This window comes from Oreochromis aureus, linkage group 9 (assembly GCF_013358895.1).
Source record: "Oreochromis aureus strain Israel breed Guangdong linkage group 9, ZZ_aureus, whole genome shotgun sequence".
In the NCBI taxonomy this organism is placed as follows: domain Eukaryota; kingdom Metazoa; phylum Chordata; class Actinopteri; order Cichliformes; family Cichlidae; genus Oreochromis; species Oreochromis aureus.
In genome coordinates, this window is record NC_052950.1 from 16,632,750 (window position 1) to 16,652,291 (window position 19,542).

General features: G+C 39.3%; 1 protein-coding gene across 1 annotated transcript in view; it reads left to right on the top strand.

Annotated features, from left to right (window-relative positions):
• Nucleotides 1-19,542, top strand: part of stau2 (staufen double-stranded RNA binding protein 2) — a 100,822-nt gene that overhangs the window by 452 nt on the left and 80,828 nt on the right. Inside the window, exons 2-5 of the mRNA XM_031750050.2 lie at nucleotides 1,294-1,501; nucleotides 2,621-2,751; nucleotides 3,009-3,168; nucleotides 5,373-5,508. Coding sequence (XP_031605910.1) covers nucleotides 1,303-1,501; nucleotides 2,621-2,751; nucleotides 3,009-3,168; nucleotides 5,373-5,508 — 626 coding nt within the window. The 5' untranslated portion in view covers nucleotides 1,294-1,302. The remainder of the gene's footprint in view (nucleotides 1-1,293; nucleotides 1,502-2,620; nucleotides 2,752-3,008; nucleotides 3,169-5,372; nucleotides 5,509-19,542) is intronic.

The window sequence follows — 19,542 nt, forward strand, 5'->3', positions numbered from 1 at the left end:
AAGCTGGACACAGTAATGAATGTTCAGGGGTTGCAGACAGCACTGTAGCTCTGCCAGTCAACCCCAACGTAACACAACCCCCACGTTCAACTTGCAGTGAAAGACAGCCGTCCAAATAGGCAGCTGTTTGCCGCTGTATTTGTGCGTGTTGCTGTGAGAGCGCAAAAAGAAAAGCAAGAGGGACTATCACCACAAGTACCCCACGGGCAGGCATGATGCACCTACGAATTAAATAGGAATAACTTCATGACATGCAATGAATAAAAGTCATATTACAGTAAGTGATGCATCACTTGTAGTGCATTTAAACCACATTTGCTATTTTCTGACCGTGCAAACTGGACTGATGTTCACAGCAGTTCAAACATGGTCCCTAAACAATACAGAGAGGTGACACCTGTAAAATCAGGTATGCAATATTTAATAACCTGAATGTGCCATGTTCAAAGCTAGCATTTCATGCAGTGTCCAAGGGATGACACTGAATTTCTCCAAAACTCCAGGGGTTCAGCTCAGCTCTGACCTTTTGTTTTGACCTCTGTGGGGATGTTCAAAGTATTTCCGTCATTTCCCATCACTGTCTGCCACTTATTCGTGTGACTCAGAAGTGGGAGCCATTTTGGAGCAATTTATTGTGATACTTTGTGTGTGTGTGTTTGGGGGGTGACTTTTTTTTATCACCTTAATCATGATTTGAAACACACAGTAGCATATATGCATATGTTACATAAATTACACAGTCACAGCCTGTGTACTGTGTCTAATTGCATTCTGCTAAATATTGCATGCATATTTTAAGAGATAAAAAAAAATACTACAATTCATTCTGCTGTTTGATATTTGTTGACCCTCATTTGTTTGATAATGGGCTGTGTCCCTCTCTTTAGTCCCAAAATGTGGTTTAATATAGATTGCATTGTTCAGGCTACAACCAGCGGATTCCTCCTTTTTGCCAGGGAGTTTTTTCAGCCGTAACATGAGCAAAGCTCCTTCAAATAAAGGTTCATTGTCTGAGTGTATTAGCTGCCAGTGGATCAGAATGTGAGATAGGCCTAGGGCTGTTCAGTTTGAAGTCTGTTCTCCAGGCTTAGCCCAGAGAAATCTGTCAAATGACATTTAGCTTTAAACTGTGCATGTGCATTTGTGCTCAGACTCACAGATGCTTAATGCAGTATTGTGTACTACTAGTGAATCAATATTGATTTTCTTTTATTTTTAAACTACTCAGTAGTTATAATTACAGTATAGTAAGTGTATTTCTAACAAAAGCTTTCAAATTTGGTCTGCTTTCAGGAATAGAGCATGGCTCAAGTGAAAGTACAGACCTCAGCGCCCCTGGCTGGTCCTGGCCTCTCCCCTGGAGTCCCTCCAACGGCCATGGCCAGTCAAGGATCCCTGGGTCTGCAGCCCTCCGTCAATGGCACAGGCCCGGCCCCCACACCCGCCTGCCCTGCTCCTGCAGTCGGATATGGGGACGCCCCTGTGTCTGTCACACCGCCAGGTAGAATTTCCCCCAAGTTTGTCTTTAGGGGAAATTAGTTATTATTTTGCATTATGTGTGGTGTTGCTACTTATCTATGAAAACTAAAAACTGTTACAGTAGGTTAACAATTTTGCAAATAAAATGCCATCACCCATGGCAGTGGTTGGTATTTAACTGCTTATCTGTAAAATTGTGTTATTAAATTTCTGCTTATTCAAAAAATAGAGTGCTGAAGGGCTAAAATATTTGATTCCTGGTTTCACTCTTGCAACAGGGGGCGATGTGATTTTAAAAAAAAAAAAACTACACACACAAACAAAAACACTGGCTATTGGCTTTCCATGGTCAGTACATGCTCAGTGATCAATAGTTTCTGCGATTTCCAACAAATGATGGGCTACATTTCATTAGTGTTTTTATTTTTGGGGTTTGAAGAGATGATTCAGTGAGTTATTCTGTGAAAATTACATAACCTCAGTCATAATATATTATGACTATAATACTGATATAGATTTAACACCTTAACAATGATTCATACAGACAACTAGGTGCATGATGAAGGTTATAGTTGTACCTGAGTATACAATACAATGTGTACGTTTGCATAGTTATTCTATAATAAAAAGTTGACTTTAGGCAATTAACTGGCCTAAAGGGCTCTTTCTCATGTTCTTTTTACTGCTCATTATTTCTCATGACCTAACCTAAATTCAGAAAAGTTTCTGTACCACTGCTTCTTTAATAATGATTTAGGAACTGAATTTCACTTCCTGTCATGTGTTAGCTGCACTATAAGCCAGTCTCTCACTGACTGACCACAACATGAAGGAAAAAACACCTTACAATATTGTCCTATAAACAGATTTATTTATTAATTATTTATTAAGTGTTTGTTTACTGATTTTTTTTCCCCTTAATTACATGTAAAAATAAAACAAGTTTGCATTTTATTTGCAAGTTAGAAGTGTTCCAGTGGCTGTATCCGCTGCTAATATCTCATCCCTTGTCACTCAGTGAAAGTATCCAATTCTTATATTAAAAAATGATATTTGTTCATGAATATAAGTGGAAGAAGATGGGTAGATGAGTGCTTTAGTTACCATGTTTTTAAATATGTCGTCTTCTGATATGCTTTAGGCCCGCCCCAGGAGAACATGGCAAACCCTAAAGAGAAAACTCCAATGTGTTTGGTGAATGAGTTAGCCCGTTTCAACAGGATCCAACCACAGTACAAGCTCCTCAATGAGAGAGGCCCTGCACACGCTAAGGTAAAATTAAAGTTTTTCAGATTTAGCGTTCACATGTCAATATGGAATAATATTTAATAAATCTCAGGAGGTAGTTCAGTTTAATTCTTGTTTTGACACACATCCACATGTGCTAAATAAATAAAGTATCTGCACTTTTTGTAATTAGTAATTAGTTATTGGCTGTGCTGAGAGCACCAAACTCCTGCTAAAGTGCTGTAAGAAGAATATTAATAAAAATGGTGGGTAATGTCTTCCTCTCTGGGTGTCACTTCCAGATCTTCACCGTGCAGCTGACTCTTGGGGAGCAGGTGTGGGAGGCAGAGGGCACCAGCATTAAAAAGGCGCAACACTCCACAGCTGCCAAAGCACTGGCTGAGAGTGTCCTTCCCAGGCCAGCACCCCGCTCCCCTAAAGCTGACATCAACAGTAACCCAGGTACTGCAGCCAAAACTGAATCTCTTTTAACTGTTAAAAAAGCATGTGGCTCAGCTGTAGCAGCAGAAAGAAGATATTGCCTTTAGATCCAGGGAGAATGAGGCCGCCAAGAAGGAGGTACTTTTACTCCCTGTTCATTAACTAAGGGTGTCAAGATTTCTCAAATCTTTGAGGGCAACAAAGCAGGTTTTCATCCTCCAAAGGTTTTACAGTATTTTTTAACCTTGTTGTAAGGAGGAGCTTTCTCTCAAGCTAAACTTGTTTCTTTGGTCCACTGTTATCCTAAAGCACAATCCGGGCCTATCTTAAAGTTAGTTGCCAGCACTATGTCTAACATTTAAAAGCTTAACCTTTTCAATGATACTATTTGAAGTTGGAATCATAGACAAGCAAATATTACAGGTATACATTCTTTTTTTTGCTTCTTACTCACTTCTTAGGATTATTGAGAGGCTGGAGCGTATCTGAGCTGTTGAAAGGTGAAAGACAGAGATAGACAGTCACACACACACTTGTAACAAATTTAGAATCACCGGTTAACCAAACAAGCATGTCTTAGGACTATGGGAGGAAGCCAGAGTACCCAGAGACAACCCACGCAGGCATAGTCACTACCATGCTTCCTGGAATAGCAAACACTCGCTAATAATCAAAAAGTTAAGAGTGTAACAGAGTGAAGATCAGATAGAAGGGCACATTTTCTTCATCTTTTTTTCATTGGGTTTACTGGCAGTTTAAAGGGCTGTAGTGAGTTACTGACTTGTGATGCTAGTAATACATGGATAAAAAGGGTTAAGCTTAGGGTCCACATCCTGTGGACAAGAGTATCCAATGGAATAAATGGCAAATAAACAATGGATGAACTTGATAAAGCTGCTGCAGGGTCAGGTCTTGGTTTTATACCCTCCAGTTTACTGTCAAACTGTTAAAATACTGCAGTGGAACAGAGCCATTGTCAAGAATAGGCTCACAGTTTTTAAAGTCTGGTCACCATATGAAACATCTTGTTGTAATTGTTCCATCTATTTTTACTGGTCATGGTAAAATCACTCCCTAGTTTCCACGTAGGAGATGAAAGACAAAATCTACAGTCATCTGTCTGTGCAAACATAAATTTTGCAGTTCATCTGACATAATATTAGACTCCAGCAGTTTATCCTAGATATTTGCAGACACGAATCAATCCTGTGCTTTTCTTTTTATGGCAGTTTGCTGTGAACGAGATCTAAAATTACGACAGCACTGTGAACATTTCTCAGTTTTTTTAACCTGTTTACCAGAAGCAGTTTAATTTTCTTGCAGATGGTTAAAACCAAGTTTGTGCTGTTCATTTCTGTGTGCACACATCTGCAGGAATTTATAGTTAGCATTAAAGCCCATGCATTTACACTTCTAGTAGCAGTAGCTCGCCTTGTCTCATCCTCCTAAAATTGGAAACTATGTTTTGATTTTTTAATTGAAACTCACTAATGTTCATTCATTTTAAAGTCTGGTGTTAAAATAAAAGTATGGATTGGATGTTAGCACACTGGATAGAGCTAAATACGTCCCTTTACAGAGGAAGTTGTGATTTGAGCCATGATCCTTTTTTTAATTTATACCTGTCTGTACAATCATAAATTTAAAGTGCAATGCATTTATGTACTTAGGGGGCATTTTGTTTTTTCATCTGAGTGACTTTTCTTCCCAGCATTGCTGCCAAGCAACTAGGAATATTCAGATAATTGATGTTCACGGAAACAACAAAAAAACAGTACAAAGTGTCTCAGTAAAACCTAGGAACAGGCTTAAAATTTATCACTAGCCAAATTAATACCACTAGTCTGGACTTACTTCTCTTGCCCTCTGTGACTTTGTAGTGGTAAAAGGCCTCAAAGCCAGCTTTTTAATGGGATTAAGAAAGTCCAGAAAGTCCTGTGATAAGTTATGCAACATCACTGAGAAGTGCTGGTATTAGTGGTGCATGCATCCTGGGGGTAATTTTTACTTAGAATGCAGTTTCACGTGGCAAATGTTAGGCTGCACAGTGCAGCTTTCTGCCTGTGTGTATTTTCTAGAAAATATTTTCTTACCATCTTTTTAGACTGCTTCGACCATTTTGTTTGCTGCTGCCAGAAAAATAAGTTCACATCAGTGTTTTTAAAAACCTCCCTGTCTTGGTTTTAATCTTTTCCGTGCTTGCATCTGCACTCTCACTCACACAGGCAGTATAACACCCACAGTCGAGCTGAATGGTCTGGCCATGAAGAGAGGGGAGCCGGCTATCTACAGGCCTTTGGATCCCAAGCCGATGCCCAACTACAGAGCCAATTACAACTTCAGAGGGATGTTTAACCAAAGGTGAGCTCCCAAAAATGAATGATTCTATTGGCTCAGCTGTTATTCATTTACTCAGTGATTGGTTTATTGGTCAACCTTTAAGGGTGGGGGGAAATTATTCATGACAAGATGAGCTCTTTTTTTTTTCTTTTATAAAAAAAAGTCTTTTATACTCACCTTTCGACCTGGGAAACCAACCAAAGTTAGATTTAGGTTTTCTTTGTTTTACCATAACTGCTGCATGGTTTGTAACAACGGCACATGCTCGCTGATCCTAATCTAACAGCATTTGCTTTATCCATGCACCAAGAGTAACATTTCTCTTTGTTGTGGGTGTCGATAATCGGCGGTAATATACAGAGGAAGAGAGGGTCTTTGACATTCATCTGACTTGGTATGGACATGGTCTTGATAAATTTTAGATGATGTTTCTTTGATCCCAACTGGCTTAAATGTGTGTCAGGCATGGCTCTCCGCTCCATATGTTTTCTAAACTGATGAACGTGGTGCCCTCATGGGTTCCCTGTGCACTCTGTCTATGTCAACGTTCTTTCGTTGTTTTTTCTGTGCTGGAGCCACCCAACCATTTCCTAAGCTTTGTAAAAGTGCCACAGAGGTGCAATTAACGATCTCCTCTCCCCCAGGAGAGAAATGCTATTTAGGTCTGGGAATTTGTTGGGCTAATCCAGGTATACCCTGTTATTCCCAGTTAGGAAAACAATGGTAAATCTGTTTCCTGTGTTTTGGACAGTGCACAAATAGTTTGTTTGGTTTTTAGTTTTATCCCACAAATTTACTAAACTGTCAGCTTAGAATAAATATTACATTTAGTTATATTAATTAGTCTCCTAAATGCTATATTATTTTAAATACTGACATATGTTGTGATTACAACTTAACAGAAGTTGAGTTATGCGGCTCCAAAGAGTGCACTGTTCCTGATAAAGTTAGTATTCATCTAGGATTGTTTGACATACTTAGTGTCATTTTCAGGGCACATTATAATCCCCTCAAGGTGGCAGTGTTTCCTCATGTAAAGTCCCATATCACTCCTTTCTAGGTGCCTAGGGAAGGCCTTAGATCCCATTTTGTAACCTGCAAGTTAGGAATGTGGTGAATTTATGAAAGCTTTTCTGTGTGTATGGGTTCACTGTTGTAATCATAAGGATTTTAAATTAACATCTTCAATATTAAAACACTAAGCAAAGTGAAATGTCATGAAGAAGAGATTTTTTTCCATCTATATTTTTGTTCATTAATGTTATAAGGTGCAGCATTCTGCCATCAGTTTTGCTGAGCGCAGTTTATTTTTTAAAAGGTGTCAGTCAATCAGTTGCAGTGTTGGGTAACCAAGTGTAGTCAGTAGACAGTCTAGCATCTGGCTCACATCTTCTACTATTTGATCCATGCAGGAGCAAACAGGGGTGAAAGATAAATGGGGTAGAGGAGAAAATCTGTTTTCCAGCATCTGTCTGTCAATGTCATATGTCACAGTGAGGAGACAGGCAGTATCTATTCCTCATGGCCTGTTTTGTTTTCTTATGGCACTTTGTAAAGGAAGCAAAAAGGGGGTTGGAGGACGTGTGTGTCTCAAACAGAAGTGATATAAGAAAGACATTTATTATTCCAAGGTCATTATGTTTCCATGAGGTCTCTTTCTTTCAGTGTAGTCAAGCCCCGATTAATGATAGTAAGACCTTCTGAATATGAATTCTGTTACTTAGATGACTAACTATGTGGCAGACTGACAGGCCATATCCACAATCGGTCACCTTAATGATGGTGCAGGGAAACGAAGGTTTCCTCATGCCCATGCCCTTACCTATTATGATGAATAAGAGTGATCCAAAGTCATGTTGATGGAAAATCTGACCATTAAAAGGGCAGTCTGGCTATGATCTATCAGCGCGCTAATCACCGCCCAGACCAGTATTGATTCATTCAGAAAGTGCCCTGATGAGAAAATACAGCGATAATATGAAATGTACATTTATCAGAGTCTTAATGAATCTTATTTATGGCGAAGGACTTATGCATAATTCTTTCCCATCCAAGTCCATCTTTAAATCAGTGATTCATCTCTCCTATCATCCAGACGTGACCACACCATTGAACAACAGTGATCAGCTCACTCAGTCAGTTACTGAGCTGCTATGAAACATGTGTGGAAATTTAGCCCAAGTGATTATGAAAAAAAAAAAATGATCACAGAATCGGAAAAATATTTGTGTTATCATGAAATCTGGTTACATCAACCGTTTTCACGGACAACCCCTGTGTTATCATTGGAACACCTGATTCCAATGAGTCATACTGCGCTCCTCCAGTTTATCCACGACGCTCCCAGCTTTCCTCCTGCTGCTCTGATCTCAGGGGGGCGGGGCGCCTGCATCCTGCATTCTGTCAGAGTTGGAATTTGGATAGGACTTTCCCTGTTAGAGCAAAGCTTAGCGGCCTGAAGCCGCCTACCTCCTCCCAGTCCTCATTTGGTTATGACACCAACATCATGTCTGTTGGAAGAACAGTGGGCTGAATGACTGGGGGTGCTTTGCACTGTGACATTTCCTCCTGTGATGATGTTCAGATACCACGCTGGCCATTACTGCTTTCTCTGTAGGAAACTGAGAGGAAGAGTTGCTCACATTTATTGCTGAAAATTCAGTGCCTGTTTTATATTGTATTGGCCAGTCTCGTAGGAGAATAAGTAAAGATCCAATTTGCTTTTGTTTGTAAAACATTTTTAGATTAACTGTGAGAAACATTACTACGTATTAAATCTCCACTTGTAATGAGAAACCCGCAGGTAAGTTTTAGTGGCCTCTAGCTCATTGGATGGGCGTTGTGGTTCGATGTCATTGCTCCTACTGACCTTGTTTCCAGTCACAGCAGGCACTTGTTTTCAGTGGAATAACTTTGATAAATCCACTACATTTTATCCATTCTGCAGTTAGTGAGCATTGAACATAGAGTATTTAGCAGATAAAAGGGAGCTTGAATAATACTGAGCCTACACTGAGGGTTAAATGGGATGTCTCGTGTGTTTGGTTTCAGGGTTGAGTACATGGGTGCACATCAGCAATAATTACAGGGAATGCTTTTACATATAAAGGCCTGCTTTGAATATACTGGTGGACGTATGATAAAAATAATTGAAATAGTGTTATACAATACATAAAATCACATTAAATCAGGAAGGGCATAATATTTTTATTCACTGTTAATGCCATTGGGTTATTTGTACCAGTGCCCTCGTTTGAATAGTCCCACAGAGAGTTCACTTATAGCTCAAATACCCCAAATAAAGAACTATTTATAAGGGCAAATTTCATTTTTGTCTCTTGCTGGGGTGAAAAAGCAAAACAAAACAAGAAAAAAACAAATTCTTTACATTCATAAATCACCCAAATAATTTTTATGGTATAATAAAATCCATTTTCATTTTTAATAGGCTGCTTGCTGCTGTGTTTTGTTAGTCACTTTGATGATTAGAGAGGTTACGTCTGCATGTTGTTTTTGAAATGCCTCCCTGTACACAATGATGCCACTGCTAAGATGATCTGCGTGGGAGCATGAAACAAAAAAGACTTTTTCTCACAGTGAATTAAAACCTCAGGACTCATCCTCAGGATAGCTGCTATAAAAAGATGGTTAATACTGTGTATACTGTGATGCTTTGTATGACACTAACCTCTGTCGGGTAAAAGAGTGCATCTTAGAGTGTTATTTACTGTTCTTGTTCTTAGTGCTGTAAGAACAGTAAGAATGCTGTTGTTCTCACTGTTCTTGATCAGTTGTATCTCCATGTCTACAATTTATTATAAGTAGACTACAGTACTTGAACATACTTAAAATGTATGCAAAACTTTTGCTTTGGAGGTGCTCATATGGATCCTGCAGCTGTATGATGCTAAAGGTATGTAATTAAAACCGAAGAAAGACTCCTACAAACAACTGGAAGGAACAAATTCAACTTTAGGTCCTGTGAACAAATTACATTCAGGGTTTACAAATATCTCAGGTATAATTTTAGATTTTTTTGGTCTATACACAGGCCTCAGTAAATGCTGCAAATTCCTCAATTGTTGAATGTCACATCATGTAAAGGGTTAATCCCATTACAATTGTGCTCCAGACTTGGTCTGTAGCTGTATGAAAATGTCAGTGTAAAATCACTTTCATGTAAGAACTATAAGAAGAGACAGTTGCAATGAAAGGATATTTGAGTACCCTTCCCATGCCTTCAGGAAAACGGTATAACATCAAACAGCAATGACAGCAGCACAGACATAAAGGGCGCACACAGACACACAGGTGTACTTTGTCATCTACATTTCTAATTGGGGCAACCTGTCCCATTGAAAAGGCAAATCTGCCCATGAGCGCTTTTCTATATTCAACATTTCATGTCATCTCCTCTACTGTGGAGGTATTAGATATCCTTCAAGGTTCCCTTTGCACACACAGCCATCTTTTTTTCACTCACTTTCTCCCACTCAGGTTTATTTTTCTGTAGAGCTCTCTGGCCAATTGGGCTTTGTAGTCTCAAACGGCCTAATCGGGACGCCTTGTGCTCTTTTGTCCAGTAAGGCATTACAGATCCATTTTTGTTGTCCATCCAAACCTCCCAAGGTAAACTTCAGAGGAGTTACTCCTATTGCATTATTCCTGAAAAATTTTCCACATATTCGTGTGTGTCTCTAAATCATAAATTACATAAGTAGATAAATTAACATTGGCGGCAAGCCAGACCAAAGGATAACATGTCTTAATTGCACAAATGGGTGTAAACTCATAAAGCAGTGTTTTATTGAAGAGACTGGGGGTGGAGGAGTGAAATACAGATCCAACATAAACAAATGCTTGGAATGATTTGTGCTCAGCAGACTCACTGACAAAGAAGTCTGGGCTCTCCTTTCATCTCCTCTCTTCTGAGTGGATTTTCTTGTTTGTGTATCCCTGTGTGTCCTCCTCTCCTCCTTTTCCTCCTTGATGCATTGAATTTAAAAATGGAACTGAGGCCATGATGTACAAAGTAGGTTAAATCAGTGGAATCACCTTTCATAATGCTGCCTTTCAGGATGTTTGTCAGGGGGAGTCAGAGGACTAAATAGGCATTTTTACAAAGAACTGACGTCTGTGCATTTTTCGCAAAAATAACACTTGAATCTCTTCTCAGGAAATTGTGCACTTTGCTGCAGCACTCAAAACGATTAGCCTTACCTCCTTAGTTGCTGTGCAATATCAGTAAACATCTGTCAAGAGGAATGGTTGACGTTCCTGGCTGTTTGCTGAGTAATTTGGATCGCTCTTTATTTAGGGCATTAGACACCAGAACCACATAACACGCATCATAACATCTGCACCCATTGTTGGCATGGTTCATCACGGGTTAATGTACATCAGCTCATAGGGACACATTACTGTCCTACTTTCTGGTGCTGCAGAGTATTAACAGCAGCAATTTCATTATGTTCACCCGTTATGTCTGTAAATTGGAGTGCACCTAGTGTAGTCTCCAGAAAAACTCCTGTAGTGGTTTGTGATCTCATTTAGACTGTTAGATTCTTTCTTAAACATTGCCACCAGGATATGGACTGGCAAATTGCACTTAAAGGTGTTATACCTGTAAGAAGTGTTTCAACTGTTTTGTAGATAGACATTTCCAGTTTAGTTTATAGTTCAGGGCTACACCCAGATGTTCTAACCTCAGTCGTTGTAGGCGGATAGGTTCCTGTTTCTGGGAAAACCGATTCAAAAGTTTTTTAACCACATTTTGAACGAGGTCCACATCACAATCACAGATCATTCTGCTGCGGTTGGATCCGTCACTGGAAGATGTGACGAAGATTACAGAAATATCACAAATCTATTACAAATTTATCCTTGGTTTACTTTGAGTTGAATAAAGCCAGCAGCAGACACACGGTTGAAATATGCATCTCCCCCTTTTTAGGAACTGTCATCTTGCATCATTATAATTTTCTTCAGAGCGTGCAAAGTCAAAACAGAGTTTGTTTTTTAAATGATTCTGCATTTCTTCTTTGGTGGTCCTACAAGTGGAATCATATCATCCAGTCTTTATTTTACATCCTGTACAGTAAGTAATTGACGCTGTGTTTCTTTCTCAGCATAAGCAAACCACAGTTCAGCCAAAAAAAGGGGAAAAAACACTTTTAAGCACACATCAGCAGGACATTTGCTTGTTTGAACAGCTTTGTTCTCATCTGGTTGAAAGACTCAAAGAGCACTAAGCAATAAAGAGAAATAAATAGTATTGCCTAGAACATAGCCTTTGTCGATAAATTAACTAGTTAGCCTACTGCTAAATCACTGAATTTGCTATTTTTATTTCTTTATTAGTTGTATAGTATGCAAATATTCATACATACTGTCTCCTATCTGATGCCCATTAAAGCTGGAATGCTCAATTAGAGAGCTTCATTAATTTTTAGAGGGATTAAATGGCAAAAATTGTGCTGCATATTGCTTTAGAGATGTTGGTATAAAAATACAAAGTAAAAACTGTTACAGGCTTAATGGCTGACACAGAAACCACATTGTAATAATCTGGCCATAAGAAATTCGTAGTATTTATTTTCAGAAAATGGCATGAGATTTTTTTTTTAAACAAAGCAATTAGTTTTTCCCTTTTAATGACAATGAACATAAAACAGCAGGTCTCAAAGTAATATTCTTAATGAGGACAGAAGGCTCTGATTTTATGCTGATCCTCAGCCAGCCATTCCTCTCAGTCAGCCAAGACTTAACAATTGGCACTAAAAGGGCACAGGGGCTAAGAACTGTTTCTTGCTATGTCACATAAATGCACAAGTGGTGTAATTGGTTTGCACACACTGGCACAGTCTTCTGTGCTTAAGAAGTCAGAATTATTCACGCGATGCCTGTTTTCAGTCAGATTATTAAAGAATAGACTATTTTCCAGTGGTTGCTTTTATTACTAACCTAATGAAATGAAGCCTTGTTTTTTTGTTTTACTTTAGCACATTAATATTTTCCCTGGAGTATGCTACCTGTCAGTTTCGCTACTAAAGGTCTATCACGTATGGAAACTTAGTGCACCACTGCAGCTCAGCAGTAGAGCGGGCAGGACCTACACACAGCTGTGATGGGAGTACAAGGAGGGCACCAAGACAGCACGCTGATTACAGAGCATGCACAAAGAGAGCTTTAATCTCTTGTAGAAAATGAAAACCACAACAGTAAAAACAATGAACACTGTCATTTTTGACAATTTAATTAAAATAAGTCATGAAAGCTTTGGTTTGTGCACAGCGCCTGTTCGTTATTCCAGTTTAATATCTTCTGTCCTTAAAGTCGGTGATTTGAGTTGTCCATAAGAGACACCAGCTGTCTGCAGTACAGAGACACAGCCGTGCATTACGCTGGAGGAATATGAGGGAGGAAATAGATTGCTCCCATGGTGAGCTTTAATGAAAATCTACAGAATGTAAGGTTTAGTTATATTAAATCTCTGATTTAATGCAATGGAGAGACAAACCAGTCGATGAATCTTGAACAAAAATCTATGGGAAAATTTTATGTCACTTAATGCGGCAGTTCTTTGTGACATATTCCACCCCTTCCCCCCAAAAGCCAGTCATCTGCAGAACCTAGAAACACTGAGCTAATCATCTTGGTGCCGTGAAGGACTCTACATGCACAGTTGTAGTTCATCCTATGGGGCAAAAAAGCTTTTTGAACCTTATTGTGGTGGAAAGTCACCAAGCCTATTAAGTGTTTCTTATCAGAGTTTACTGGTGACTACATGGACAGCTTTTTCTGCCCCAGTTACAATTAAAACTGGTTTTATGGCTGCATCATGGGCCAAGAGTGGCAAGACTTGCTTTTAAGGGATGCTAAATGAACTATAAAATAAGAGCTTTAGTCTTAGGTTGACACTTTATTTTACTAAAGTTCTCTCACTGGACACCTGAGTGATTTGACACGTTGTTGTGTGTTTGATGTTTTTATATTAAAATGCCACGACATTCTAAATTCTATAACACTAAAGGCTTGACAACAAATTACAGCGAATCTGTTTATCTCTGTCACAGTTGCCTAATGGAACCACTCACTGAGTAACACTTATTGCGACTTTTGTGACACAGATCCTACACACACTCTCTCTCTTTCCCATTATTCCTTTCTGTTTCTGTTTGTGCTTTCAAAAACCTCCCTTTGTCTGTATAGTATTAAAAACAAAATCTAAAGCCAGACATTGTTTTAAGCTACATTTTCAAACCCCTTAACCAAAAGCTTATTTTTCATTTGTATAGATTTAGATGGGTTATAAATTGGTGTGAGGGAATAAACAAATGCTTTCCATTGACACTTTCAAAGCTCTGGGTGGTCTTTGGCTGTCACTGTCTTTGTCTAATGATCAACATAACAGAGGGAGGGCATTTATGCATACTGTACACTTTAGTAGGTACGCCTTGCTAGGTCTGTGTTGGACCTCCTTTTCCCTTCAGAACAGCCTTAATTCTTCATGGCTTCAACAAAGTACTGGTAACATTCCCCATTCTCCTCCATGTTGACATGATAGCATCACACAAGCGCTGCTATTTTACCACATTACCTAAAAGTGCTCTATTTGATTGAGAGACCAAAATATTCCAAGAAAATATCCCACTCTATTACACCACCAGCAGCAACCTGAACCATATATACAAGGTAGGATATATCCATACTTATATGTTGTTTACGTCAAATTCTAACCTTACCATCTGAATGTTTTCCTGTCTTTGTCCTGCTGTGGTCTTCTGCTGCTGTAGCCCATCTACATCAAGGTTCAACCTGTTGTGTATTTTGAGATGCTTTTCTGGATACTTTGGTTGTAACAAAGGGTTGTTTGAGTTACGGTTGCCCGTCTTCCGTGGTCAGAGCCTCAGTTGTGTGCCTGATATAACTATATTAATAATAGCCGCTCTCAGTGACATCAGACAGAGCCAAAAGTATCAAAACTTGTAGAAACTTTGGCTTCTATATACAGTATGTTGATCCATTGATCAACATCCATCCATCGCATCCATCAGTATAACAGTATATATGACAGAAAAAAAATAACCCTGAATTACCCAGCGGTTTTAGATGCATTGTCGTTCCCCCCTCAAGTATTATACAATATATAATAAAAATGTCTGTAATGTTTCATACAAGTTATTAACAAAAGAAGAAAAGACATTGGCCATGGACATATTTGAGTTAAGCACCCATAATCTTTGTTTTTGAGTTTCATGTACAGGGGGCTCCAGAAATCATGCTTAATGAGCAATTAGAGCCAAAAAAATACTTTCATTTGGAACCACTCCTCGAACATCACACTGGATCAGCTTCTCCCATGTGGATTAGTGGTTTGTAACCTCAGACAGAGTCCAAAGAAATCTTAATACACAACCTAACACCATGACACAAGATGTTTTGAAAACTGTGTTTACTTGACAACATGGGCTATTTTCTCACACCGCTTTGTATTTTGCATGTGCAATCGCGTGAGGCTGAAGGGAAGGAGAGCAATCAATGATGGACACAGGGAATGAAGTATGGAAGTTGGGAGGGAGAGAAAACAAGTAAAGGTCTGGCAGGAGTTTGGAAGCAAATGCAGCTGGTGGAAGAATGAGTCTGTCCAAGTTTTTGTATTTTTTTCCCCCCCAGATCTCTGTCACCCTTTTGCTTCCAGTGCAGTCCCATCCCCCTTAAAAAGCTTAGTGTGTGTGTAAATGTGGTTCCATGCATACCGCTATTCATGTTTGCATGTGTGGTTAGCAGATCTTGGTGTTAAAGCTCAGTGACCCTGGAAGACAAGTAGGCCAGTACCCTCCCTCATTCATGCTCTGTCATTTCTCTGTGCCTGATTGGCCCACTTTTTTCTCATTGCAGCATTTTGTTGTAGCAGAATTGTCACCTTTTCATCCCATGTACAAGAGGAACACATAAACGATGCTTTACTTACTTTAAAGCTTATTGTAGATGGGCAAAATGGAATGGGTCTTAGTATTTTTCCTTTGTTAAAACAGAGCTTTTTTGATTTTGCTTATTTTCTGTCATTGACCCTTATAATCATTCATGCTCAAGTTATAAAAATAACAACGTCAATGAACGTGCAAGTAATCCTTGATCTTAAAAATGCTCTAATGTTGAGTTTCAGGATGTTTTTTCTAACCTTTGCTCCTAGTAAAGTCAGTGAGAGCAGAGAGGGCCCATTATGGTCGCCACATTGGTTGTTTTGTGAGCCAACTGTGACATCACCACAGCCCTGCCTTTTATACAGCCACCGAGGGCGCTCCAGACTTACCGCTGTGAGCACAGAGGCCCCACCCACCTCCTGTTGAAACCTTCTGTTTGAGAGGGGCATCCAGTCAGATGAAAGCTGGCTAATAAGGAAGGTGAAGGATATAAGTGCTGGTTTCAAATAGTGGATGAAGCGAGTGTCTTTGTAAAGATCCAGTGTGCGTTAAATAAGGTTTATGTTGAACTGTGAGTGATGCAAAGCTACATTATTAGAGTCTAAGAATTATTCTGGAAATGAGTGTAATAGATTTCTTTCAAATCTGTAAAGCCCATCTTTGCTCTCATAATAGCTTTAACTCATGTCATTGATTTCACAAGTTGTTGTAAATATTCTTTTGAATTTCTGGTGAATACTGACTCGACAGCATCTCTTCCTTTCTTCGGAGTCGTCAGCTGCATTTCATGCTGTAAATCTTTTTTGTCTGCCATGTCCCAAAGGGCTTCTTTTGGATTCAGATTCTGGACTAAACTCATTGCCTTGTGAAATTTATGACACCGGTGTTTTCCGGTCAAGCTGTAGTGCAATTTAATATTAAAAGTAGTAATTTCAAGACGGTAAAGAAGTGAGAAGGTGATGCAACTTCTATTTAAACTCAAACCCATGATGATTGGTATTAAGGGGCTCATAATTTGCTACATTAATCACCACTTCCGCCATGTTGTATTAATCTTATGTTAATGTTTTGTTCCCCACTGTTTCCAGTGAAAGTTATGAGCTGTACTTCCTCTAAGAGGGCCGGGGACATGGGGCGCACCAAATTAGGCTTTGTTAGTCAAACATGTTTGAAGAGAGTACGGATCATCTAGTTTAGTACAGTCTTAGCCGTCAGCCAAGAGCTGATTTAGAGCTTTTGTAGCAAAAGACTTTTGTTAGAGAAAAAATACAGTGGAACCCCAACTTAAGAAATGAATTCGTTCCAGAGGGTCTTTCGTAAGTCAAAATTTTCGTAAGTCGAAGCACCTTTTTCCATCGCCTTTTGAGTGAGGCGATGCTGGCTTAAGACGAAGTTCTTGGTGGAGGAGGAGGTGGCGGAGGTGGTGGAGGCTGAAGAAAGCATACGTATGCATGCATACATACGTATGTGTACATGTACATAACATTCTAAACATTCTAAACATTAAAACTAAAACTTCCATTTACGCACGTACGTAATACGTACACTGTGCAATGATAATCGCGGAGAATGTCCTGATATCGGCCGATGGTATGACGGCCTCCTCCTCCTCTTCGCTGAATTGTTGCTGTACTGATGAGTGCTGCATCGCCTCCAACTCTTGCAGCTCTGCCGTTGACAATCAGAGCCAGCAGATTTCGTTACTCGGGCATTTTGCCGTACCACAGGCAGAAATATTGCCGTTAAGTCCCTTCGTAACTTGAATTTTTCGTTAAAGGGGGTCTTCCTAAGCCGGGGTTCCACTGTACTCTAATGTGAAATATGACCTATGACACCATACTGATACTGGCTAAAAATACTGTCCCATGCAATACATGTTTGTTTAACCATAGTGTAGTGGTTAACACATTCAGTTAACACACAAAGGATGTGTGTCTCCTCCCTGCTTCAAGACCGGCCGAAATATTTATGCCAAATCAATAATATAGATCCATCTACTGTTGCGACCCCTTAGAAATAAGAGACCAGCCAAAGGAAGCTTTTTTAAAAACATATTTTAAAGAACATGTGTGTTATAATTACGATGCATAATCAAATGAACCCAGCAGCATAGATCTATGCCCAACTGTAAAAATGTTTTCAGAGCAACAGCTCAACACAGAAGTAAATCTGCAAAAAAATAACAAATTCATCTTTCCACTGTATAAATGAGTTCATTTATATGTAACATGCACTTTTATATAACAAATTATATTGTTGCACTATATTTTCAAATAACTGAAGAACAGATGAATGACATCATGTTAGTGGAGTGTTTCTGAGGTAATGTTTACCTTTTTGTTTTTTCTCTTTCTGCCATCTCTATAAGTCCTTGAGCCATCTTGAATTACATTATTGATAATATTGATTTTTATTTATTTATTTATTTTTACTGACTGTGCAGAATGGATTTCATTAATTTTGGTGATGGGTGTCTTATATTTAATGATGCCTAACTTAAAAAATGAAGGCGAGAAAAACTAGCTTTAAGAATGATATATTTTCATTAAATTTCCTTTGGTAAAGGCTCTCTGATAGTGGTATTTTTCTCTGTGTGAGTGCGTGAACATTGATATCGTCAGTGTAAGAAATATGACTTACAGGCAATGAAAACAAGTCTGTTACTGTGAATATAAATATACTGAGAAATAATAAAAATGTCAAGGTAGTGGCTGAGAAATCAGCTCATTTAGGAACATATATAACATATATAACGATTTAGAAAGGAAATACTTTTCATGCAACTGAAAATGATTTCCAGCTCAAATGTCACCAAATGTCCAATTTCCCAGCAGGCCTGTGTGTGGCCTTGAAAAAAAACTAGAACCTTTGTCTCTTTGTATGTTCAGACATAAGTCTTTGAATGATTAAGATGAAAAAGTAATATCACATGGCCAACATCAAAGAGAGCCGCAGGGAAGGTTGTGCCTTCAAAGTCAAATTCATTACTCACTGCTGAACATTGATGAGTTATCATTTGATTGAGCTGCAGCATTAGGTTTTTTTTTCCCTTGAGTCATAACTAGATACGCACATGTACTCATCTGCGTCATCAGCCGACACAATTTTTGTTTTTTTAATAGTTTTTCTCTTCCCTTTGAGGTTTTTCCACACTTTCCCTCAGGTGTTCTGGTTCAATTTGCTCTCTGTAGCAGTAATAACAACAAAAATAATGATTGATAACACAGACCATGCTGGTTTAGCTGAGGTGTTTCTCTTTCAAGCACTAATGTGATTTTCCTGCCGTGTGCGTGTGTGTGTGTGTGTGTAATTTTTTCGGAGTGTATATGTGCTCGCCTGTGTTCTTGGCTTACTTGCTTGTGTGTAAGCCACTACTTTCCCACGTTGTGGAGTCGAGTCTCCCACAGGCATCCCTCCACGTCCCCCTCTCTCTCTTCTCCCTTTCTTTTCTTTCCCTTTCTTCTTCTCTCCTTCAGTCTCACTCCTCTCTCTCTTTCTTACCCCGCTCTCTCTTCTTCTCTGCACCTGTATTCAGTGCTTCAGCCCCAGCTGCTCCCATCTCAGCTCTGCACTTTTGGCTGGAGCCCATGTTGCACTTGGCATGTCCTCTGAGACCCTGGGGCCACACTTGACGTGTGAGGGCCAGGCAGGCCCCCGCCCAGGGAAGGCCCCTGTGGCCAGGAGTTGAGAGCAGACGGATGAGAGGAGGCCTGTGGGCTGGAGAAAGACCTGCTGGAATTCTGGGAGTAATATGCTGACTCATTCTTAGGCCTGCTGAGCAAGACATTAAGAAAATTCAAGACAAAAAAGGGAAAAGGGAGGAGAAAAAGAAGCACTGTGTAACTGTAAAAGATGTGTTATCTTCAATAATTTTGGGAAGAAAAACATGGGGAAAAGCTGTAATGCCAAGTGAGTCATGTTGTTACACATAGAGGTTCATGATTGTGGCATTTGTTCAGATGCTTTGGATTGAGCGATAAGTAAAGCTGTAATGTCAACAAACTCCAGGAACCTGTAACAGAAGTCTAATTTGTGAGGGCATAAAATGTGTTTTAAACCCTAATCTGTGTCACAATCAGCCAAATATTTATACATTTTATCAAGTTTCATTGGTGAGTCGTGAAGTATT